Here is a 25,056-nt window from a genome sequence, read left to right as displayed (position 1 = left end):
CCATCGTTTTCTGTGCGTCAATATATGAATTTCTTGCGTAGGAAATTTCCGTCGAAGGAAATTCCGTCCTCACTTTGAACCGACCGCGCCAAAGCGGAGGACTTGTCGACTCCCCCTGACCGCCCTCCATGCCGTTATGTCTTTTGTAGACTATTTAGAAGCATGCTGCCTGGCGGGTGCAGGTGTTCAGCTTGCGTGCGTGAGTCGCTCTGCGTGCGATCGCGCAAACAGCTCGCTTTCCGCACGTTCGGTTTGACTGCTACGTCACAAAGTGGGAAAGCTGCGGTACCGCCCCGCTGTCTCTGACGGCCGCTGACGCAATCACAATTCTGACCGATCACGAGAAGGCAAGCAAAGGAACGGAAAAGCGAGCTGCGATCGCACCCCTGCGGCTCTGCTTGTGTTCAGGTTACCGGTTACGGCAACTTGAGCCGCCTCGGCAGGAGCCGACAGGCTGCTCAACTGCCACACGTGACCGCCTAAGTCGTTGTAAACACAGAAAAGCGATGCCACTCGCAGTGGCGGGTCGCGGCCCGCTCTCTGTGCATCAGAGGTGCTGACGCCACACATAAGAGGCACCATATAGTCGGCAACAGATGGAGCCACTTGGATTTTCTATGTACGTCATTTTCTCGCTTATAAAAGCTCTGTTTTCGTTACGAACGAAGAATGGGTTATTGCAGAAGCGCCTAATCCTTGAAACAAGCTCGACTTAATATTTGCCTTTAACCATGCACGATGCCGCTTACTTTCCCACAGCCCATTACGTGTATTTCCATTGGCGAGTGTTCGTTTTATTTCACTATATTCATGTCGTGACACAGCTTTCACCGGTACGTGTAAAACAGACGCTGATGCGACCGTTCAGCGCTAAATGCTTATCTTTTAAGATCGTGATATACACAGAGATCACCACAGATTAATCAAGACGTTTCAGCAGAGGTTTTCATACCAGATATTTCAGCAGATATTTGGGCATGCAAATTATTTTTGTTATAGTGACTTCTCACTTTAGGTAAACGAAGCGTTTCCGGAATAGTCTAGAAGTGCTGCAGCCGTTATTTTACATCACGCCACGTGCATCAGCCAACGTTTATATATATATATATATATATATATATATATATATATATATATATATATATATATATATGGTGATAATATAAGTTTTTCGGAATTTTTAAAAATCGCCAGTCGCAGATAACATATAGTTCTAGTTCTTGCGATTGATTATTGAGAGAGGCGGACATTCCTTTCAAGAGAAATCGAAACATACATTCAACTAATTTTTTAAAATTCACAAATGAAATTTTTTAATGAATTACTACTTTACGGCACATATTGCAATTTGCGAATCGTGGCCGACGTGATCGCAAGGCGAATCCACTTGGAAGGAATGTCCAGAATAACACCAGTTTAGAGACATGCGCCATCAAACTCGCCGTAAGAATGCACTGTTCCACTTTTTTAACGATAAGTTGTTTTATGCATTGAAGTACAAAAGTAACTGGAACGCCAATACATTTCGTCCCACACTTTGGGAAATATCACGAAACTGGTGTCATGTTGGAGATTCAATTCAAGTGGAGACGTCCTGCAAGCTCACCGACTACACTTCGTAAATTGCAATATGCGCCGTTAAATAATTAATTAAGAAGATAATTATTGACGTTCTGTTAATTAGTTGAATATGTGTTCCGATTTCTCGCGCTAGTAATGTCTGCCTTTTAAGAATAATACAGGTCAAAAACAATAATTATATACTATCTGTCACAGGCGATTTTTAAAAATTACGGAAAACTTAAAAAGGCAGGGCCTTAGCCCTGCCGCCGCTACCATGCACTCGTTTCGGATTTACGTTCATAAACAGCTATTTCCATATAGAGGTCAAGTGTGCGTCGTCTGCGGCGCGCCGCAGACCATCCAGAAGCTGCGCTGCCGTCTGCAGATCCACTTCGTTGGCAGTATAAAGCACATATTATGAGGGCCGCTGCTTTCTGTAACAGCTATTTCCCTTTTTATTCCTTTGTGACTTGCTTGTCTTTTCTGCCATCGTATGGGGCAGGCGGGGACGTTAGGGCCAAAAGGGCAGCACTTTATTGGCTCGAATGACCTTGGGTCAGGCCAGACGACGTTGAATGCTGCAGCAGCAGCAGCACAGCAGCAGCAGCAGCATGAACGGAGGATAGTGGCGGGGCTGTTTGCGAAAATGATTGGTTTTATGCGGCGTGACCCGTTCCCAGCGATCCAGTGAAAGGGAGCACTACCCCGCCGCGCCCAATTGTGCACCCGTGCCCTCAACTATTTATCAACGTGGCGTTATCTCTTGCCATTGCAGTCACCCCCCTCGCCCCCAAATGCCTCCGCGTCGTCTGCACGCACACACACACACACATATATAAGCGCAGACGACAAAGCCTCGCTTCGCAGGGCGGCGACGATTCTCTTGAGCTGAGCAGAGGGCTTCATTCGAGGTACCTATTTCATTGAATAAATGCCAATCGCGAAACTTTCCATCAGAAGTTTCAGAATCCGACTTGCTGCGTAGATCAAAAACCTAAAAGGTCGAACTAGGGCAAGTTCACTTTTTCTGTGGCAAAAGGAACAGCGCGAGAACTACAAAATGTTTTGTCCTGCCGCAAAAAAGTACTCGCTTATGGATATATACAGCACGCATGGACGCAAATTAAGTACTATAATGTGCAATATGCATACTGTATTGGATTAATAATTTCTCGGGTTTAACGTGGTACAACCAAGACATGATTATCAGGAATGCCGTAGTGGGGGACTCTGGATTAATTTTGACCACCTAGGGTTCTTTAGCGCGCACCTAAGGCACGGTGCGTGGGCGATTTTGCATTTCGCCCCAATCGAAATGCGGCCGCCGAGGCCAAGATTTGACCCCGCGCCTTTAGGCTTAGCAGCGCAATGCCATATAGCCACTACGTCAAGTTACTGCATTGGACGCAAATGCAGACACGCGCATATGTGGGTATAGATATATAGCGAAAACTGTGTGCTTTCTCTTCGCTGTATAGCGGAACAACTTCCAAAATTGGTCATAGGATTAGGAATTCGGCTCCACACAGAAGATAGTTTTTAAAAATACTTTAAGAAACAAAAATAAATAAAAGGAACAACGCAGCGACAAACATTGGCGTTTATTTAGTTTTGCTTTTCATAGAAGTCCACTATAGATTAATGGCCGAGTTTAACGCGAATGCACACCACACGAGAAAAAGAAATCATAAGAATGTCAACAATAAATGTAGATCATCTGTATTCCTCATTTATTCACGCCAGCCACAACCCCACACGGGTTCCATGTTCTTCCTTTGCTCCTTTGTTTTTCTTGCATTTTTTCTTGGCTGTCATGTAAAAAATGCTGCTCATGCAGCTTTTGTCGGTAACCCCATGTACCCAAAGGGCAAATAAACTTCAAACTTCAAAAGGACTTTGGTCTGCAGGACGAATCGCAACTGCATGTCCCCTTGGTTCCCAAAACCGGCATTCTGATATGAACGAAATTTTGGCGCCTAATTATTTGAGCATAATCCGTAGTAGGCAAACAGAAATGCCGTGTCGACACTTCCTTCTTCGTGCACGACCATTGAAGGCAGAGCATGCAGTAAAGACGGCCGGACTTGAGACGGAACCGCGCAGGGTGGTGCATACGATGGAAGAACTGTGCAGTAATCGATGTCACGACAGGTGAGCCCAGTGCATCTTCCTAAGCGAACGACCATCGCCTTCTTCAGTCCTTGAAGGCACCGGAAACGAAGGACCGGAATGACTGAGCATGCGTGCGAGCGACTCCACCTGTGGTCACTGAACCGCGGTGAAAGCAGTGCCCGACGCCGGAGCCTGGCAAGGGCTCGCCAAGAAGCGAGATTTATAGGAGCGCGCCAAAGACCGCCTCACAATGGAAGTAAACACGGGGCGCCGATCGGCTGCGGATCACTGGCGCGACGTGCGAAAACACCTGCCGCCGCAGCTGTGCGAGTCTCCATCAAGGCTCGACACTTAATAATGACGACCGCGCCCCGCTGCTGTCACATCTCCGTGCACATATTATGCCATGTGGCGAAAACGCCGACAACGACACACGGCTCTTGTGGCGTCTCTATAGCAGATTTTCGTATTGACGTCTATATATACGCACTCTTCCTTGCGCCTCGGTTATTGTTAAGTATAACCTTTCGTGTTTGCGACAGCTCCGATCAAACTAGGCGATTGCTGTATTAATTGCATCCATTAGTCTGAGTCTGTACGCAGTAATGCCCTATTAAGCTGTATTCAGCGTCATCGTGTCAGCATATAACCCTCAAGTTTCTTTTTTGTTTCTCAAGACGACCCCGGCCTCCTGGACCGAGGAAGCCGGTCAGAACAAATGCAACAACCGCTTCAATAAACGTTTATTCACTGAATCGATCAATCAATCATGCAGCTTTTTATACATGCTGCTCAGTAGGACTGATTTCTTTAATGTCGTAAAAGCAGTTCGGAACATTTACAATTGCCTTCCAGGTGTTTCGTGAAGGAGCGCGTGCATGCAGGGTATAATTACAACGAATCTTCGTTCTTATTAATTCCACTTGAGAGCTTTTTCACGTCCACCATGCATCTAGCGCGGGTACATCAATCCCTTTGCCATGGTGGTCTTGAGTGACAGAGTTAGCCGCCCTCTGTCAGCGAAGGCTGATATCAGAAGGCTGCCACCTCACAGTAAAATCAGGTCAAAAGACACTAGAGAACACAAGTCGGAGCCGAATATACAGGCTGTTTCATTTTAGCTATACACCAAATGTTTCAAAATTGCCTGTGGCAGATAGCACAATTATAATCCTTGATCTAAACTACTCGATGAGGCGGCCATTACTACCACGAGAAATCAAAACGCCTAATTGAATAATTAACATAATTACTCTAATTAACTTTTTAATTAATTATTTTACGGCACATCTTTCAATCTACGAATTATAGCCGATGAGTTCGCAAGGCGTATACACTTGGAACGAATTCTCAGGACTGAACCAATTTCGAGATATTAATTTTCAATGTGACCGACGAAATGCATGGGGGTTCCAGTTAACTTTGTGCTTCAAAGCATAAAACGGCGTTTTCCTCAAAAAGTTAACTGGAACGCCCATGCATTTCGTCGGACACTTTCGCGACGAACTGCTGCCTTGCGAACTCAGCGGCTATAATTCGTAGATTGAAAGATGTGCCGTAAAATAATTATTTAAAAAGTTAATTAGCGTAATTATGTTAATTATTCAATTAGGTGTTTTGATTTCTCGTGTAAGTAATGGCCGCCTCATCGAGTAGTTTAGATCAAGGATTATAATTGTGCTATCTGTCACAGGCAATGTTTAAAAATTTGGTGCAGCTAAAATGAACCACCCTGTATATGCCCCCCTATAAGATTATATAACTATATTATACACCATGAAAACTGCGTTAAACGCCCCAGCTCGGAGGGCTCCAGATTAACTTTTGACCCCGGGGGGTTCTTTATCATAATATGCACCTAAATCTAATCACATTATCGCTTTCGCTTGATCGGAACGCGGCCATCGCGGCCGGCAACCGAACCTGCGATCTCGCGCTCGGCAGCAGAACGCCGTAGCCACTGAAACACCGCGGCTGAGGTGGGTATAAGTAAGGAACGGCAACTAAGCGCCCAGGCTAACGAGACACGGTTGAGCGAGGATAAGAAACAGCTGACGGTATATAGTGCAGCCGCCCCCAACACACTACCGCCCCCGCGCGCGTTTGCGAGAGCCTCGCGACCCCGATTCGCACATCTGCGAATCGGCCGCGCTCGTTTAGCAAGAAGCCGCCGCGTACGGGCGACAGAAAAGATCGTCGTCGAAAGCCCGCGCGCGCCCATGTGTTGCAGCGCGCGGATCCCTCATCTCAGACTCAGCGCGCAGGGTGCAGTGACCCGCGGGAGGCGGCGGTCGCTGCCCGTGAGCCGCCGCGAAGAGGGCGGCGCGCCCCGCGTACACCGTTGGCCGAAGGCGCATCTCCTACACACACAGGGCAACAACACGTCCGCGGCGCCCACGCTGTCCGACAGCAGCACTACACGCAGCAGCTGGACCGAAAGGGTCACGTCGTCCCACGGACAACGAGCGCGGCCCCGAAGAGATGTAGTGCAGTGCCAGCCGGGAGGAGGTCGCCGACGAGGAAGAGAAAAAATGAGTTCGACGGCTTCGCGCCCTTCCGGCCAGACCGAGGAGCAGATGGTGGCTCTCGGAGCCTCAGAGCCAAGGCCAAGGGTCCGATGCGGAGGCGAAGCGGCGGTAACGATCCATTACGACCTTGGCGACGCGCGCCCGGCCTCGGCAGGGTCCGGACACCGAGCGCGGACCGCGGGCTAGCGAAAAAGGTGAGCAGGTGCGACGCCGGCGCCAGCCTCGCGCGCCCACCACCGAGCGAGCCGACCGCGCGGCCGGGACGTCTCGGGAGGGACGCCGAGGCAACAAAATATAAAGAAACGGCACGACCGATGGGCCGGACGGTTGCTGCTCTCGGCGCGCACGGGCTGCCTCTCAACCTGTAGACGCTGCAGCGGCGGCGGTGGCGGCGACGACGAAAACGGGTTCATCCGGCGGTGGCCGATCGCTCCTCAAGCCTGAAGGCGAGACGGCACGGACGCGCCGGCACACCCTGCGGGCCACGTGCTTGCTGACCGGCCGTCGCCGCTACCGGCGGCCGCGCACGACTCACCGGGAAATCCATCTCCACCGGTCGATTTCACACCTGTGCGATCAGGAACACGTCTCCTCGCGCGCCGCTTGCACGGACGTTCGCGAAGCAGTAAAAAGCCCGCCCCATGGCGCCGCGGAGAGATTTCGTTGTGACAGCATATCGCTACGAAGGCACGCGATAGCACAGCTGATGAGTCATTATACCATGTAGGAATCTTGCGTGATGCGGAACAGCAGGAAACCAATTTCACCAGAAGTCATCTTTCGATTGTATTTAAGTTTTCATACCAAGTAGTATAAAAACTTGTATACAATTGAATTGTCTTTAGGTAGCCAATTGGACTCAGTTCTGGTTAACCTTCCTACATTTCATTTCGTTGTATTTATGTTTACCTACTAGAACTAAACCTGGGAGTGTTGGCCAAAGCCACCACTCACAGCCTTGGCGGCGGATGTGGAACATCCTTTCTGCCGCAGGCGTCACGTCCACATGAACTTTTTGGGTGAAAGCAACTGGTCGACAAATCCACACAAGCTTCCTGAAGGCATCAAAGCTGCCGGATTCAAGACCCTCGCTATGTGACGAACGAGAAGAAGGGAAACCGAGGGGCCCGATATTTATTAGTCATATCATAAGAAGTCAACACGCAATGACACCAGGACAGCATAGGGAAAATTAGTTGCAGTTCTTAACTTAATTAAACACAAGACAAATAAAATAAAATAAAAATGGATGAAAAAAACAAATGACCGCGCGAAGATGGTATACGAACCCACATCTCCGCATTACGCGTGCGATGCTCTAAGCAATTGAGCTACCCCGGCGCCGTGTATAATAGGAAAAAGTCACAGTTTCGCCCGGAAGGCGAAGCATTGATAGCGATAGCAAAGTATCACACAACTACACAAAGCAAGGGTCATAGTTTTGCCGGCCGTATAAATTGCAGTAAACATTCTCTTACTAATTAAATTTGCAAGCATGGTGTCACGCCCGCACAGGCAAACATGGACAGATCTCATTCGATTATACCAGGAACACTCGTTGTCACAACGCTGGCGTGATGAAGAGCGCAAAGAGAGGTGAGCGAACACTCCTGCTGCTTCTCCCTTCAACACGTCCCCGAAACTTGAGATTACGCGACCTCCAGAACTAGGCGCGCGCAAAGACAGTGCCTGCTGCCATCTCGGTTCGCCCTGTCTTTGAACCCGCTGCAGATTACCACCAAGATAAGACGCGGGCGGCGAACGGCCGGGCTTAGTCTTCAGGAAGGAGGAGACATAGAAAGGGAAGAAGGGAACGACGGATACACTGCGCTGCACCGCACGACGCTGGCACCTCGTAATTTACGTTAAACTACGGCATCTATTTATTGCTGCTCTTTCATCCGTATAGAGGTTACCTCACCATAGCGACATTCAGTATTGCAATAAATGGAGAACATGGAAGTTGTAAGAATTGGAGACCATGCACGCCGAAAGATGTACGTAGCTGCTGCGACATCATGGGGAAGGAACAAGAGTCTACTATTTCTCCCTTGGAAGACTGGGAGCTTTCCGATGGGTCACACCGGGAACCGAGGATAACGTCGGCGTTACGACCGCTGATGGTTGACTCATGGCCGCCACATGCAGGTCCGCGAGAAGTGGCGTATCCAGAAGATTTTTTTTTTCGGGGAAGGGGGGGGGGGGGGGCGCACCTGCCCGGTGTGCCACCCCCTGGCTGCACCACTGTCCACAAGCTGTGCGGCTCCAATGCACAGTAGCGAGTAAAAATAAGCAACGAGGTTTCCTATGCAAACGTGCTTAGCTAACAACACAGACGTATACATGCAGGACCGTACGCGATTCAGGTTCTGCAGCCGTCCTTCTGTGCATCCCGCGAAGCTGACAGCCCATGCGCGCAGCTCTTCCCACGCACCCGTGGTCGGCGCGGGGCCGCACACACACCACGTCGGGAGAGGCGTGACACGTCGTCTCGCTCTCGTGAACGCCGACTTGGAACGGGCACTGCTCTTCAACAAGCCGTGCAAACGCCCTTCTCCTTTTCGGGACGGCGCGCCTTCTTTCGCATGACTGCGACCGCGCGGAGTGATCGCACACGCAGAGCTACGTGGTCGCGAGCGCCCCGATTTTGGCACACCGTGGGCGGGAAACACTTCCGCAAACCGACGCGGCTCCGCGAAGAGACGCACGTCGACGGCACACAGATATACATATACACGCAGCAGCGCAGCCCCCCTGCCACGCAGCCACGCCGCAGAAAACACGACCCCCTCCCCCCAACATCTTCATTCTGCGACCAGGGCATTTAATTGTAGGTTGTTCTTGTGGAGGCAAAAAGGCGAGGAAGTGCGGAACTGCACCTGAAGAGGTGTTTGCGTTGGCGTGCACTAACAACTGTCGATCATGCTAACTTGCTGCGGATGGTTCACGGGCTTCAGCATAACCGTGCAAAAGATACCTTTGGCGTTGTAGAGCAGCCGCCAACAACAACGACAAAATACGATTGTACAGTTAACCCCATATGGCAGCGCCGATGGACCGACCTGTTCTGATATTCGTGTATAATGCTGGTCGCTGTTCTTCCCGAGCTCATTGCACTTCGCCGTATCGCTTAACCATTCCTTCGTCAACTTCTTGACTGACCCGAGACTGACATAGTCCGTACACGTGCGTAACAATCAGCTGCGTGGTGCGGCCAATATCCATTGCTGCAATGTAACTTGACAGCTGACGCTTGTGCATAGACTCCGCAAATGCCCGCTAAATTGATACGTTTCTGCATCATTCTTCTTGCGTTGATCGATGTTATGCCGCGTGGCAACCCAAGCGAAAAAAGAAAAAGAAAAAACAATGCTTTAAGGTAAATCTGCTTCGCAGTCCTGCTTTCATTTTCAGACTGGTGGACGGACTCTGACTGCGAGCACTTTCGCAGTTTGTGAGATTCTCAAGGTGTGTACCCATCAAATCGCAAATAACTTTCACGCGCTGCAAGAGTTAACGCAGTCGTGCGCACGGCCGGCCTGTTGTCCCCCAAAGGTTTGCAGTGACGTTTTTGAGCATGTTCAGTGAGTGAAGCCTGCATGGCGAGTAGTGGTTTTTCGAACAGTGCGAGGAAACCGACATACTCAGGCGATCAAGTGCGACAAAGGCCACCGCAGACGCACTTCACGAATGATCTCCATTAGATGAATGTCCCTCTTGACCTATACCAGCGGGTTTTGTTTCGTTCATTAACCTTTCCTTCTTCCTTCTTTCCCTGAATATTTTCTTAGTCTTACATATCGGTAAATTGCTTGTACACCATAAATATTAAGGCCGCATAACCTTATTTGTTTATTCAATCAGTCAATCAACAGACCATTCCCTCAATCGACAGTTAAACCGTAGGCTTTACCAATAGCGAAGTGTCGTCAACAAATCCGATTTAAACAGATGCAAAACAGAGGCTGCTCAGACCAACTCAAAGACCCAAAGTATGTATAGTCAACCGGGCTCAGCCTTGGTCAACTCCCTACTCTCCCTTGTCATTTATCCTTATCATTCTATCGATCCCTGACATCGGTGGATCGTGGAGCAGTTGCAGCCATATGCGACAGGCATGGACATGTCGACAGGATGCGGGACGCCATGGTGCGGCTCTGTCAGCCTTAAAGCGCTGCTCGTTAGCTGGAGAGAGTTCCTGCCCGTCTGGTAATACCGCTTGCATATATAGCCTGCCGCTGCGAATACAACAGTGCCTATAGGCGTGCGTATACGAGTCAGAGGGTTCCCGTTTTTCGAGCAAAGAAGTAGTGTGACGATCTGGACTGGAAGTTGGCTGCAGATAAATGAAGCTTTGCACCCCAAATCAAACCCTGGATTTGTTTTGACCACGTCGGTCAAAACGAAACACGCTTCGCGTCATGGCAGCTGAGCGCTGTGGTTTATTCACGCTGGAACAGAAGCCGCCGAAACGGATCAGCCAGAACAGACGCTTGTACACGAACGACAACATCTCAGTGTCTCACCTGCTGAAATTACCGAAAATGGTTTGACAGAGAGAGGCAGAGAGGAGGGCTACCCAGTGCGCGAAAGAGTCGGAGGCACGTGCTCGTGATTGCCGCGGCAGAAGTCGGCGGCGTGCCGCAAGCGCGTTCGTAATAAAAGAGCGCCTCCGATTGCGGTTGCTGCAGCGATAAGCATCGCGGGTCAGGCCTCGCCACTCCACACAAGTGAGCCGGTCAGCCAAGTGCGTGGGCCGCGCAAGAGTTGCAGCGCCGGCCGTTCAAGCCTCGGTGATGTCTCGGTGCTCCTCGCACAGCCAAACGCTGCATGCGGGTCGGCCGAAGTGGGCGTCGCGATTGAGGGCGGAACCGATTTCCACCGGCGCCACCTCGCTGGCCGCATGAATGGGCGCGTATCGTGTGTGCTATACGCTAAACGGCCGGTTGGTCTCGGTGCTGCAGAACGAGCCGCTAGGCCGGCCTGAAGGCATGCGACTGCACCAGTTGTTTCTAGCCTCGATAGCCGTCGTTGAGGAAAATAAGTCCGGCCTTTTAACTTTAAATGAGAGCGCAGATAAAGGCTTCAACATACTGAAAAGCCCTCACGGTCGCAATATAAAACGTCTTTTCTTTTTCACGCCTTGTTTATTCGTTCTTCCTTTTATAGAAGTTTCTTTCTGTTTATTTATTCCTTGATCACCATGACCACGACTTGAAATATTCGCGTGGGAGGTTACAGAAGCCCTGCAAGGATGTCTTCAATGTCGACACATAGAATGCGAAATATATGTAAAGTGGGACTTACTACAGGCCGATAAGAGCGAAAGCGCAGACGTCTGTTAGGCTTCGCGCCAAGAAAGCTCGGCTTAGCAGACGTTTCAGCGAGGCTCGACACGTCGGGTCTGCTTATCGTGCACGAAGAGAAGCAACAAGTCGGATACGCAGCACTTGCACCCTCCGCCCCTCCACTATATATCTTCCCAAAGCGGACAGATTACAATAAACGGCCCGGACCGCAGAAAACGTGAGAACGTCGTCGGCGCAAACTGCTCGCGTGTTCAGGTGTTGCCTGGTGGGCCGTTACCCCAAAGGCGCCGCTGTCACCCAGGCCCCAGCACTGTCAAAGACAGCAGCTGCGACTGCGCGGGGGCTAACGTCACGTGACACGTACAGCGCAAAGGCGCGGATCGTTCGCCGCCGCAATTTCAGCTTCGTCGGTCGACAACGGTCGTCGCAGACGGCGGCGGGTCGCTCGCTGCCAGGGCGGCTCGAGTTTCACGAAAACGTGCCGAGATGAGCGCTCAGCTGAAAAGCTGACTTCAAAACGTGCAACGAATGCCGACGAATATAAAAGACGAAAATAGCACAGTCTCTTCTCTTTGCAGCTTTGTTTGTTTTCTGGTTAACAACACATTTCTTTTTCATTATTATGTGCGCGTGTGGTGGGTGGGAAGGGCGATAAACTGGTGCGGCAGAAAAGTTGTCCCTCTGTTCCTGTCGAGGAGGCGAACAATATAGGCCGTGCAGTATGGAGCGGTGCAGGTCGTGCTATGGATTGCTGTTTACTTCTGACGAAAACAATGAAATCTGTGTCGACTACCGTTTTAATTGCTTGTATAGAGCGTTTCGCAAATCCGGTATTCACGCTCGGACGCTTTTCTTCGTCAGGAACAGGCTTAACTGAGAGTTCCATCGAGTGCAGGCACAAAGCCACACGACGAGGATTAGCTCGGCTTTCAGCGCTCCTGCTGCATCGGTTTATTCTCAGCCCGGTCGACATTGGTGGAGTACCGATGGCATGTATAGTCCGGCCCTATATACCGGAGCTCGAGTATACGTCCGCTTAGCGGTCGAAAGCGGACGGGCACGTTCAAGATATATTTTCAGTATAGAGATTATGCCTGCGGCGGCAGCTTCTGAGAAGAGCCAACTTGTGCAATAGACGCGTAAGCTATAGTGGACACCAAGACGCTTATAAAGTCGCGTTTTCTCAATGCATGGGCATGCTGTGGCCATCCACGATGCGAAACAATATGCGTAAAGGCTTTACACTGCGTGATATACGAATATGTAGCTTTGAATACAGACGAACTGCATATGAAGCGCTATCTACAAACTTGTCGGTTGAATGTCAATAGATACAACGCAACTCTATCCGTAGCTGCGAGAAACGGATTTGGTTCTAGCGATGTCTCCAGGCTGCTGTTCCTTTTTCAAATATTTGTAACCTGGAACTCTAGAAGCACGCTGGTTAGTAGAGTAGTTAAATGCGCGGAATTCATGCGAGGCGGAGCGCACTACGGGTAACGATTGGGTTCAACACCAACGAAGAGAAACAGGCCGAAAGGGTGTGCCCCTAAGACGGGGCAGCGAAGCGCGCGCCGCTGCAGCAGGGCAGCTAGCACTGTGTAGCCGGCCAAGCCTGTCATTAGGAGGCGCCTGCAGCAGAACCGGTGCCACGGTCAATGCCGTCGCCGCCGCCTCATCGTCGGCACCAGTCCTGTTTACCGGGTCAACTTGCCGCCTATTTTTAAGCGCGGCGAAGAACGGAAGAAGCCGGCGTTCAGCAGCAGGTAGCATCAGGAGAAGTCAACCGAAGCAAGCAGCGCGCATCTTCCCACGCGGCCAATGCGTGCGACAAGATCGGCTTCTCTTGTTCCTTTTCATTCCGCGGCTGCTTCCGTTCAGGTTCGGAGAGGGGAGCAGGCCGAGAAGGACGCATGACCACCTCTTCGACGAGGAACAAGAAACAAAGGCATGGGATGAGAACAAACAAGGCCCAAGTAAAAGACTACAACAGCGAGCGAAGGGCTGCCGCCATCAGTCACTGTCCCGAGCCGACCACGGCAGCCGCGAACAAGCTTGCGAGACGCGGCAGCCAGGGATGAGTGCCGCGCGGCCAGACTTCCTTCGCCGCCGCCTTTGCGTTTGGTTGTCAACCGGCGGTGAATGGCGCGTCGTCCCATTAGGCAGCGGTGCCAAGCGAAGCTCGCCCCTTCCACCTGTTTGAGACCGCGGGAGACACCTCTCGCCTCCAGAAACTGGTACAGCAGGCCGCCCGCAGTTTGTCCAGCTACATCAACTGGAAAGGTCGGCGCCCAAGGACGCGCCGTCAGACGCCACTCCTTGCACGGTACGGGGGAAGACGTGGTCTAGGTTACATCGAGGCACCCTAACGTGCCGGCACCTTTTACGCCGTGCGAACATCCCATGGGATGTTCAAGTTCCGTGCGTCTAGCTAGCAAAGGCAGTTATGGCATGTAAGCACAGCGTTCACCGGTACTATTCTATCACGTCTCTTTCGCAAATTCAAGGAGGGCATAGGCGGACTTACCGAGGGGGCATTTACATCCCTCCCCCCTAGCTCTCCCTTCCCCGCTGTCAAAAGTGGGATGGCAAAGCAAGCCAATTGCTCCCCCCCCCCCCCCCCCCTCTTCAAAACTGGCAGTGTCGGCTCCACACAAGCAAGACCACCAAAACAACTGGGGCCAAGTTTTCTTTAGTAATGCTTTTGTATTACCTATTTCCGCCTTGTGCGAATAAACTTACTCGAAGAAAGTACACCGCTTTATTCGTTTCTTCATCAAAAAACTTTTAACGGAAAGTTCCGAGACGGACTAGCGAAACGTTTCCGCGAACTGTATTTTTCACAAAACTTGACGCAACATTTGTAAAATCGTAAATCAAGCCCGGTGTGCCATCCCCTGGCTACGCTATACTGACGATAGCAAAAGAATCTTGGCAGTGCAGGAGGACACTCGTTTATGCAAGCACTAGCGCGGCGTAAACAGGCGATCTGACGACACAGCTCTCCTTCGCTTCCTTCACGGAAGGAGTGTGACGGTGCATCGGCAAACTCTGCTTGCACATGCTTCAGTCTCGGTGACTACGTGGATGCGCAACTTGTTCCAAGCAGTGGCGGCAAAGCGGAAAGCACGAAAAAGTGGGATGAAAGCAGATTCCTTTGCTAAAGAAGTTCTGCGCCAGAAGTCACGCAAGTGCAGAGTGTTTCGATAGCGAATGATTGCTGTCAGCGTTGCTGAAGGGTGTGTTCCTTTGCGTATCGGGATATGCCCCAAGTTGGCCGATAATTTGTCTAAGTGCTTTCAGCAAAGGTTCCAGTTCCTTCCGTGCAAACAACGAGGCAACTCTTGACTCTGTTGTTGTTGTTAGAACGTTTATTAAAATAATCATAAAAAGTTTCCGCCCCCAGGAAGTGAATCCATCAGGGCGGGGGGAAGGGGGGGGAGGGGTAAAGGAGGAGGTTGAGAATGAGCCAAAACTGCTTAAATGTTCAAGCCACGAAATAGTACGCTACCCCTCCCCCCCCCCCTTTTTTTTTTTTTTTTTTTGGGGGGGGGGGGGGACCACATCGTTTATTAGAAACTTCCCAACGGTCGGTCAACACCACTTCGTGTGAAAGCGATAGCCACAGCGCCACTAGAGTGTCAAATGAACTGTTAGACCCACCTTGTCCTAAACGGGAAGAATGGATTTTACAGAAACGATTCATGGCCGCTCCGAAACAAATGTACATTGCTGCTCTTTACCAAACAGACAAAATAAAGTACAGGCTCACCGACCTCGGCGCCAGTTCCTACCAGGGTACTAACAAGTATACTACATGGTAGAGTTTTCCCGTTAATGCAATGTACTGTATACGTAAACCGCCCCGCTACTCACACAGACCACGTGATTACGCGGGACCCGCCGCGGCTGCTGAACTCGAGAGTTCGGTCCTTGCCGTGGCGGGAGCATTTCGATGGGGGCGAAATGCAAAGGCGCTCGTGTGTTCTTAGATTTAGCTGAAAGAACCCGGTGGTCAAACTGAATCTATTAGGGCGTGGCTCATAATCATATCGTGGTTTTGTCACCGTAAAACCCAAGCATTAATTTCTTTTCTTTTCCTCCTTTTCGTTTTATTTTCGGTTATAGTGGGCGTATATAGCGGCTATCACGTTGATGTGACAGCGCTCGATCCGCGCTTTCGACTGAGCGTGTAGTGAATTCCAATTCAACTCCATTCAACATCCATCCATCACATGTTGAGCAGAATAGATGACCTCCTGCTAATCAATCCTCTTGCTGTCGAAGGTCAGCGCAAAAACTGTCTTAAGAGCTGGAATGCCAAATATATATATATATATATATATATATATATATATATATATATATATATATATATATATATATATATATGAAATGATAAACAGCATCACAGTCTCAACGCACATAATCTGTATACACGTCCGTCCATCAGGAAAACACGTGCAGGTTACTTTGCATGTTCGATTCGCGGGGCCGTATACTCCGCCGGGAGCGGAATAAAAACTACAAGAAACGTCCATGCACTTAGATGAACATGACAGAAGTCTAGGTGATAGAGATTAATCCGGAGCCCCCCGCGTTGTGGCGTCTCTAAAGCCTGCACGTTCCTTGGAGGCTTTAAACCTCATAATTTAGCTTTGGGCCCGCTATCAATAAAATTTCCTCATGCCGCTCGCAGAGCAGGCGTTAGCGCGCTCCCGGAGGCATGCAGTCAAAAAGATCCGCACACGCAGGTTTTCTGGCCATTTCTCGCGCAGCAAAGGAGTCGCGCTGTTTTTGGCGGGCAGAAGGGCGAGTTTCGGGAGTCCGGAAACGCCGAACGAGACGAGCGGGGCCGTCGCCGGCACCCCTGGGCGCAGGCCAAGTGCAACACGCGGGCCTACACCGCGTCTGAGCCCCGCGCGCGGGCAGCGAAGTGCAGCTGTGCGCCCGGCGCCGTCCAAGAGGAACCGCGAACCCGATCGAGTGTACGCCGGGAAACATCGGTGACCCTTTGACTCGCGCTCTCCGATGCGATATACGGCGTGGACGCGGTGTTAACGCACGCGCTGAATCGCTCCTTCGTGACACTCCCCTCGTCACGGCAAGGAGCCGATAATAAAGGCTCCCTTGAAGTTGAACTTTGATTACACCAAAACTAAACTACAGGAGCTACTCGACTGATTGATAGGTTAACCAAATGAATATGATTTAGTGGATAGGTTTTAACGTCCCAAGGATATACCTTGGGGCTATGACAGAGAAGTACCATTCGCGTGCTGCTGTTCTTCAACATCGGCTGAAAAACGACCCTATGCATGCGCTCCGTAGGCGTCCCAGCTGCTGAGCCGCGGCTGAATATGTGTGAAAAGTGTACACTCTTAACTCGTCCCTCCTGCCATCTATACACACGGACCGCTCCACCTCAAGAGCTACGCGCGACACTATAGGGCCGTTGCTGATGGCCCGAATAAAACACATTCAGAGATGCGATCAAAAGGTTGTCACAGGCCTAGCCAAACGGCACACTAGAAGTTGCAATAGAAGTACATTCATACTATACTTAGTTTTAGTCGCACTTTCCAAGTGTTTTGTGACGAGATATAGCGGACGCGTGGTGGCATGCACCATGCCAGCAGCGGGAACTGGCCCCGTAGTATAGCCGCTGGTGAAGTGACTGGCAGTGCTTATAAGTTACACGCTAAATATACACTCTTTGTCGAGACTATACCGGTTACGTTGCCTGCGACCGCAGGCTGACTACAGGCCACAAGCGCCAACGCGCTGGGAGATGGAAATAAATATCGTATACTCACAATCCGGAGTGTCAAGAGCGCCACGTGAACCGCACGCAACAACGAAACGGCACGTGCATGGTGAAGGCGGTGTGTAGCCCGTATGTACTTTTGATAAACGCTGTATGGTTCGACTGCTGGCATTATCCAAAACGGTTTTCCTCAATGTAATAGACATATACGTCCCTGCACGCATCGTTATCAAAGCGTGAGAGAGGCATGCGTCTCCTTGACTACGACTCTTATTTGAAGACGCAAGCGCTTGTCAGCTCGAGCCCATTCCTGGAAGGCGGCCTTAATGTGGAGAACTCACGTTTAGCCAAACATTTTACGAGATCTCGTGTTTTACTATATACAAACTACTGCAAGGTTCTTGCACGCAGCGTTCGGCGCAACAACTCGCCACAGCGTGAAACTACGCATCATTTTACGGCTCTGCACCGCAGCCAATGCTGTCTTCTGGAGCTCTGCACCTGAAATGATCTGCACGAAACACGAGGTGGCTCAGTGTGAAATCAAAGAGCGAAAGAAGAACGACCGCAAACAGAGGAAAAAACGAATACCAATTTAGCACGTAACGTGGTTTAGGGCCCGTTAGTAATTTGTTTTCTTGTGACACTATCGCCCTCCACGCTACGCACACCGCATCACCTCGTCAAAAAAAAAAAAAAAAAAAAAAAAATCGCCTTTGCAAAACAAGAGACGCGCGGTCGCGACAGCGCTTGGTAACCTGCCAACAGGCAGTGTCCTAGTCAACAGGGACTCGCCTCGCGCCCCACAATTTTACGCCAGATTTTCTGCTCTTCCAAAGAGAGAGAGAGAGCAAGAAAATTACGAAAAGAAGGGAAGGAACAACCGAAGGGAAACAACAAGGGGTGTGAACGGGTCACAACGTCTCAATGAGGCGATGAACGACGATGAGATGCGTCGTCAGCTGCGGTGTCGATGGCACGGCGGGACCGACGGAGAGGACCGTGCATGGATCCGGAGGCGAGAGCGCGCGCACTGAGCTGAGCCGAGCTCACTCAAAAAAGGCGTGCACCGCAACATCGACAGCGAGCACCCTTCGACCCAGAGCCGCATTTCACTCGCTAGATGCGGCAGCGTGAACTTATCTTCCAACGCCCCGTTTCCCGCCTCTCAAGACGAACAAAGTTCGTGATCGTTCACCCCGTGTCGACCGCCGGCGCCTCTCGGCCGCGCTCTTCAAGAGGTGGAAATGAAGACCGACGCAAATCACCGCAGCGTCTTGCTTGCCCTGTATTTTTGTTTTCGCGGCACTTCTTGCAACTGGAGACCCAGGACTGTGCAATGTAGAACGCAGCCCAACGTACAATCCCAATTTAGAATACACAGGCTAATTGCGGAAGGATACGCTGCGAGGCTGCCGTCACAGGCTGTTGACAGGCGCGTTTTCTGAAACATTTCTTGGGGCCAAGTAAAATACCTCATGGCGCCGGGACGACCTCTGCCTGTTGTATATACGTGCAGAAGCCGAGAGCCCCCAAAAAGGGTGCAACCAAGTGCGCGTTTCAGAGGCACAACAGCAACGGCGCCACTTTTCAGAAGCGGATATATGCACATAATCTGTGGGCCAAATCTAATCACCTCATAACTCGTATACACTTATGTCCTACGAGCCGGCCTTCTCTTTAATCCTCGGTGCCTGAACGTCAGTTAGTTTATTTTGAAATGTCTAGTGCAGGTAACCACGTTCGTCCGCAAACGTCCGTAACGTCACCCTCATTTCGCGAACCCTGAGTGGTCATAGTGGGCGAACGGGAAGAGAACGTAGACAATATTTTAAATGGAGGGAGAGGAACATTTGGAGATCGACGTGCAGAAAGCAACCGCATGGGAAAATCCTCTACAATTCCTTCTGTGCTTCGCCGCGCAGTGCTCCGACATGCATCATTTCACGGACGCGAGACAACCCTAACTGTCGTAATTAAGTGCCGAGAATTGAGTAATGAAGGCCGGGTGAAGACAAGAAGCCATCAGAGAATCGACGAGGGACCGCAAACGTTATAAAGAGAAGCAAAGCGAAAGCAACTTTCTCCAAGTTAACTGCTCATCGCAGTAAATGATTCGACAGTGAAAAGAGTATGCTTGCCGTTTAAAAAAGAGAGAGATGACTCAACTCCAGTTGACATCGACGCAATGCCAAACATTGACGGATTGGTAGTGCAGCGAACGGTTAATGCTATTGCGACGCGTTGCTAACTAATGCGGAGTTTGGGTGTTTGTTGTTGTGATAACTTGTGACCCAAGTTGGCATCAAAGAGGTTCCCTGAAGAGCCGCACATACCCAAGGTGGCGTCAAACAGGGTCATTGAATGGCGGCACATATCCGTGGCACATCTTTTAGACTGCCCTATCTTCGGGACCGGCCCACGAAAGCGGCAAAATAGTCGCGAGTAGGTCGTTACAGAAAACTGGGCTGAACTCGCGCCAAGGATGCTTCGCATTAAAGAGCCCCATCTAATGATTGAATTAATGTATATATTAAACAAACGCAAATCGACTTCATTTCAGCCCATGTCAGCTCGCGTCTTGACTAAAGTGAGCACGCCGCGTGCGACCTTGGCTCTTAGCAAATGAAGATGCGCGAAGCGGTCGGCCAAGTCCGTGGGTGTCAATTCAGCCCGGCAGCCAAGTGGGCCACATCAGCGTCTGCCGGCAACTTGCACGGCGGCGGGACGAACCAAGTGAACGCAGTGCCGCCTGCGTGCACGTGCTGCTCGCTTATATGAGCGGGCGCTTTCCCACGGCACGAAATTCACCCTTTTCCGTCGCGCCTTTATTACGTTCTTCACTTCCTGAAGCTATAAGGCCCGCGCCATGGGCCCATGCGTTCGAAGCAGTCGCTGTTGGGCGTGCGGATGGCTGATGAGATGGCAGAGACAGGAAGGAAGACTCTCTCCACTAAGGCACCGTATTTAGGTGTATCATAATGAAAATACTGAACGTCATTTCGCGTGTAATATATATATATATATATATATATATAGCACTAAACTTCCCGGCGATCAGTTTATTGTTCCTGTGGACAACGCCATAAAAAAAAAGGGGGGGGGGGGAATGAATCAAAATGCAAAGTGGTCTCCACTTTCCACCCAATGGAATCCAACGCTGTCTGTGAGGGGGACGATGTGCGCCTCGCCATTCCCGAAGTGCCTGTTCAGAACGTAACGTCACTAACATTGACATAAAAATTTTGTTTCCTTCTTATTGCTTTATTGGATGGCCGTTGACCCAGTCAGTACTTACGCAATGGAGCCTCAATTCCCAGGCAGCACAACTAATAATTAATTACGTCACCTTTTCATGCGGCCAGTTTAACGCAGATCTGTTAACCTCAGCAGCAGCAGCCAATTCAACAAATATCTGCGCCAGAGACAAACGAAAGTGTTCAGTTTGTTCATGAAGCGTTCACGTAACGTCGGCCTATATTTTGTTTCCCATTATAAGAATAAGTGGATGGTGGGCAGGTCCGATTAATCGAGCAGATCCGGAAAATTAGGCCGAAAATCGCTCAGGAGCATTGTTCTGCTGAACAATGCTGAACTACGAAAAATAGTAAATTTATTACTGTGAATACGAACGTCGTACCCAAGCTGTAAACATTGGACAGTTTACGTATATATATATATATATATATATATATATATATATATATATATATATATATATATATATATATATACGAGGGACGTTCCGAAAGTAAGTTTCGTCATTTATTTTCACACGGAAACTTTATTGCCAGAAAAAGTTACGCCATTGCATTGTGAACTATACGCCTTGCACTATTTTTCCACATAGTCACCACCGACATTGAGACATTTGTCGTAGCGTGCAATCAGTTAGAAGAAACCACTCTCGTAAAACTCGGTGCCCTGGGATGCAAGGAATTGTCGCACAGCCTGCTCCACCTCAGCATTGTTTTGGAAGTGACGTCCCGAGAGTGCGGCTTGTCCTGTAATCTAGTAATGTTGTTTTCATTCGTGGATGTGGAGAGACGTCCACTTCGACCTTCGTCCTCCACACTCTGCCTTCCTTCACTGAACATGCAACACCAGCGAGCAACCATTTGACGAGACATGACCTCTTCACCATACACGATCTGTAGGCGTTCATGGATGACGCACACACTAGTCCCACGTGCCCATTCATACCGGGTAACAGCACGCACTTCCATTGGCGACAACGTTGTCAGCACACGTCTGTCTGCCATCGTGATTTGTACTCGACTAACCTCGGGCACGCCGGTCTGCTGCTACTCTCTTCGGCGCTCTGCGCATGCGTCATTCCTCATCCGCTGACGATCCTTCCGTCCTTGAACCAACAACGGGCGTGGATTCTTATGGTGATTCTTTGTGTCACCTGGTGTACCATGTTCTCTTCACACACACAAAAAAAGAAAGAAAACACGAAACTTATTTTCGGAACGTTCCTCGTATCTTTGTGCGGTCCTTGTTCTCGAGCTTCTTTATTAACCTCCAAGTGTGTGTGTGTGTGTATATATATATATCTTACGAATCCACCGTGACACGGCGCGTCGAGAGGAACAGCTGCGGTGCGGTCCACCATGCAGTTCCACGTACGCTGTACCAAAGGGTAAGCTCTTTATATTTTTTCTTCATTACCTTGATGATACATCACACACTGTGTAGCCCCAGTACAATGCGGTAACACGGACTCCTAAAGACGTACTACGTTGAAGGAGGGAAATACGTCACGCTATGTCGCACGATGCGAAGCATAGCGCTCCCGTACGGTGCGCTTTCCCTCAGTACTTGTGGCCTAGCTGCAACATCTCCCGCGGTGAGACTTGAGTCAGGGCCTCTCCATGACCTACCCACCCGGATACCGGATCGACGATTGCTTCCAAACGCGCCACGAATAAGGTTACTAAAACAGCCTATCAGTTATTTTTGTACCTTGCCAACTCTCTCAAATTACGTGTTTGTCTGGAGCTAAAAAATGCGTGAGTACAGTCATGTCGTCTTGCTTTCAGGAGTCTCTTCGCTTAACTTTCTTATCAACTAATAGAAAAAATGTTTTAATTGTCCTTACTATTCGGACTGAGCGAGGAAAAATACTAATCGATCACAATGCTGTCGTGAGCGCCTCTAATTGGTCGTGCTCATCACTATTTCTTCGTCTGCAAGTGAAGTGATATCACGCCATAAGGGCATGGGAGGAAACTCGGCTATGCTGCCTTGCGGCCGGGGAACCATTTCGCTCTAGGAAAGGAGCACTGACCTTTCCAGCGCGGGTGAATAATAACCACAAAGAATAACGCGAATGTCGCAAGTGATGTTCTGTCAGACAATGGCCGAAAAGCCGCAGAGACGAACCAGACGGTCTGCAGACAGGATATTTTGCATCGCGACGTTCGCCAAGCAAACGCGAAGCGATCGAGCGGCATACGCTAATTACGGCTAGCGAGAAAACGGCAAGACACCAGTTTTCGTTTCCTTGCCACTTATGACAACAGAGCCACAACCGCAGCTGTGTCACGGGCGCTTCATTTCCGTGGTCATTATAAAGTCATTTCGTATAGCTGCCCCGACGTGCGAATTCTACCAGGATGTTCAGATGTAGAGTGAAAAAATAATAATAATAATAAAGAAAGAAAGAAAGAAAGAAAAAAAAGAACCGCGCATTCTCTGCGAGCTCACCTCGAACAATCAGGACACGCGTAAGGTTTCGTTTCTGACAAAACCATTGTGGAGCTGATTCAACATATTCTCCTCGAAGGCTAGCGCATTTGTTGATGTCGGCGAACATGAGAATGTCAAGAACATTTTTTTTTTTTCTCCCCAAGTTCTTGCAGTTTCCGAGTCCCGCTCGGCTTGTCCCGCTCGTGCGCCGTTTCTTGAGAAAGCCGGTGTTTTTATTGCAAGGGGAGCGCAGCAGCCACCACACGGATGGCGCACTTCCAAGGTCAGCGGCACTTGTTGCGGCTGCCAAACAAGGTAGGAACGAAGGGAGGTCCCCTGTGGAGAAGCGGGGCCTTCTTGCCCCCTCGTTCGCCTCTCGAGCGAGTGGAAAGACGACGCCCTTTATCGCGCAGCAAACCCGGCTACGTGCACAACAATGTTGAAGGGAGTGGCCGAACCGCAACCTTTCTTCGGCTGTTCTTCAATGCGACCGGCCGGCCGGTCCCCCCCCCCCCCGTGCCGAGGTTTCCATCCCAGCGCCAGCTCGGCGCGCGCGCTCCACAGGTGGCCGCCGCACCGCAGATTGACACAAACGTCCGAACGCGGTCTCACGGGAACGCGCAGCCGTACGCGCGTAACATAAAACATCAGGGTAACATACATACAAGTGCTGGCTGCAGGGACCACAAGTTTCCGTAGCTTTGTTGTATTAGCACAAATGATTTCCAGCAGAACGCCAGTATTACGCTGGCTTCCCAGATCGACCAGATCGGATAGCGAAAAAAAAAAATTTCAGAGCTCGTAATAAAGCTCGCGGCCAGTTTAGAATAATGTGCAAGCTATAAACACCACCATTGACTGATCTGTTCAACAGTTGGTTTGTTTTCTGCTCTGGCCTGAGCAACGCACTCTTTGGTCTGCTTCAGTCACAGGTGTTGCGAGAGGGAGACAGGCGGCAGCACACGCGGCTTGCGAAGGCAAGCGAGCCAGAATGAATGCTTTGGCAGCAACGACGACGGCGACTGCGTTGGCGGCCGCGTACCGCCTCCAGTGGTGAAGCGCACTTTGTTGATCTTATTCGGCGAGCTCCAAGTTTGGGCAGCAGGAGGAAAAGAAACACGCGCCGATCGGCGCGCGCCCACACGATCCTCTTGCAGCGGAGATGCGGGCCGAGCGCGTCTCAGCCCACACGCGAGCATGCGGCACGTAACGCAAGCTCACACCACTCCTCCGGCACACCGAGGAGCGAATGCTTCTCGGCAGGACCCACCATACCCGACCCCGTAAGCGGGAGCTTTCCAAATAGCACGGGCACTCCAGAAACGGCAAAGCGAGCGTGACCCTAGCTGCAACGCCAAGGAGAGCGGCAACACACGTTGGGGCGCATAGAAACATGTATGGCAAGCGTGCCGACGCGCGCTGTACAGGCATGCCACGCATCTTGAGCCTCCTCCATAGGCGCAGGTGCGTGAGATGAAGAGTTCAAGACTCCGGAGTTTCGGTCATCGATCGGCGAAGACATCCCGCATCGAACCGCGAAACGTCCCGCAACGAACTTTCGGAATGCTCGGAGGGACTAATATTAGCGCGCTGCTATTCTCCGTAAGGCCAGATATCGGAAGACAAAGCCCAGAAATAAAGTGCAAGGAACATGCTCAACTCACAGGCTTTCGATGGTCACGCCGTTCTCGACGGTCTGATGTTCGGAGACGGAGTATCCAAAGTAGCTGCCTTTCGTCCCTTGCTTCAGAAGAGGTAGCCTCGGTTCCAAGTTGAAAGCGCGCACACTGGCTAATAAGCCCACCACTGTTATGAGTAAATACATTGTCTGATTAAGGGCACGCAGCAGCGTCCGAAAGCGTGTCCGTTCTACGGAAAGCACATGCACTGCCCCACACCCACAAACCCGAAGGCCTTCGGTAATTTCAAACGCGCTCGCGGGCCAGCCACTCCTGCCCGCCTGCGTGCAAGCAGCAGCCGCGATGCCCGATCCGGCTGCTCTCGCTCGCTCTCCACCGCACTCTCACTCTACGCTTTCTCCTCTCCCACACAATTCACCGCGCCACTTGCGGTAAAATTGGAA

The 25,056-nt window shown here is 50.6% G+C and overlaps 1 protein-coding gene across 1 annotated transcript in view; it reads right to left on the bottom strand.

The window, feature by feature from the left end:
• Nucleotides 1-24,983, bottom strand: part of LOC119443105 (integrin alpha-PS1) — a 118,735-nt gene extending 93,752 nt beyond the window's left edge. Inside the window, exon 1 of the mRNA XM_037708254.2 lies at nt 24,638-24,983. Coding sequence (XP_037564182.1) covers nt 24,638-24,798 — 161 coding nt within the window. The 5' untranslated portion in view covers nt 24,799-24,983. The remainder of the gene's footprint in view (nt 1-24,637) is intronic.
• Between the last annotated feature and the right edge of the window lie 73 nt (nt 24,984-25,056).

Source organism: Dermacentor silvarum, chromosome 2 (genome assembly GCF_013339745.2).
Source record: "Dermacentor silvarum isolate Dsil-2018 chromosome 2, BIME_Dsil_1.4, whole genome shotgun sequence".
Taxonomy (NCBI): Eukaryota; Metazoa; Arthropoda; class Arachnida; order Ixodida; family Ixodidae; genus Dermacentor; species Dermacentor silvarum.
The sequence above is the reverse complement of the archived record's forward strand: the minus strand, read 5'-3'. Positions and strand labels throughout refer to the sequence as shown.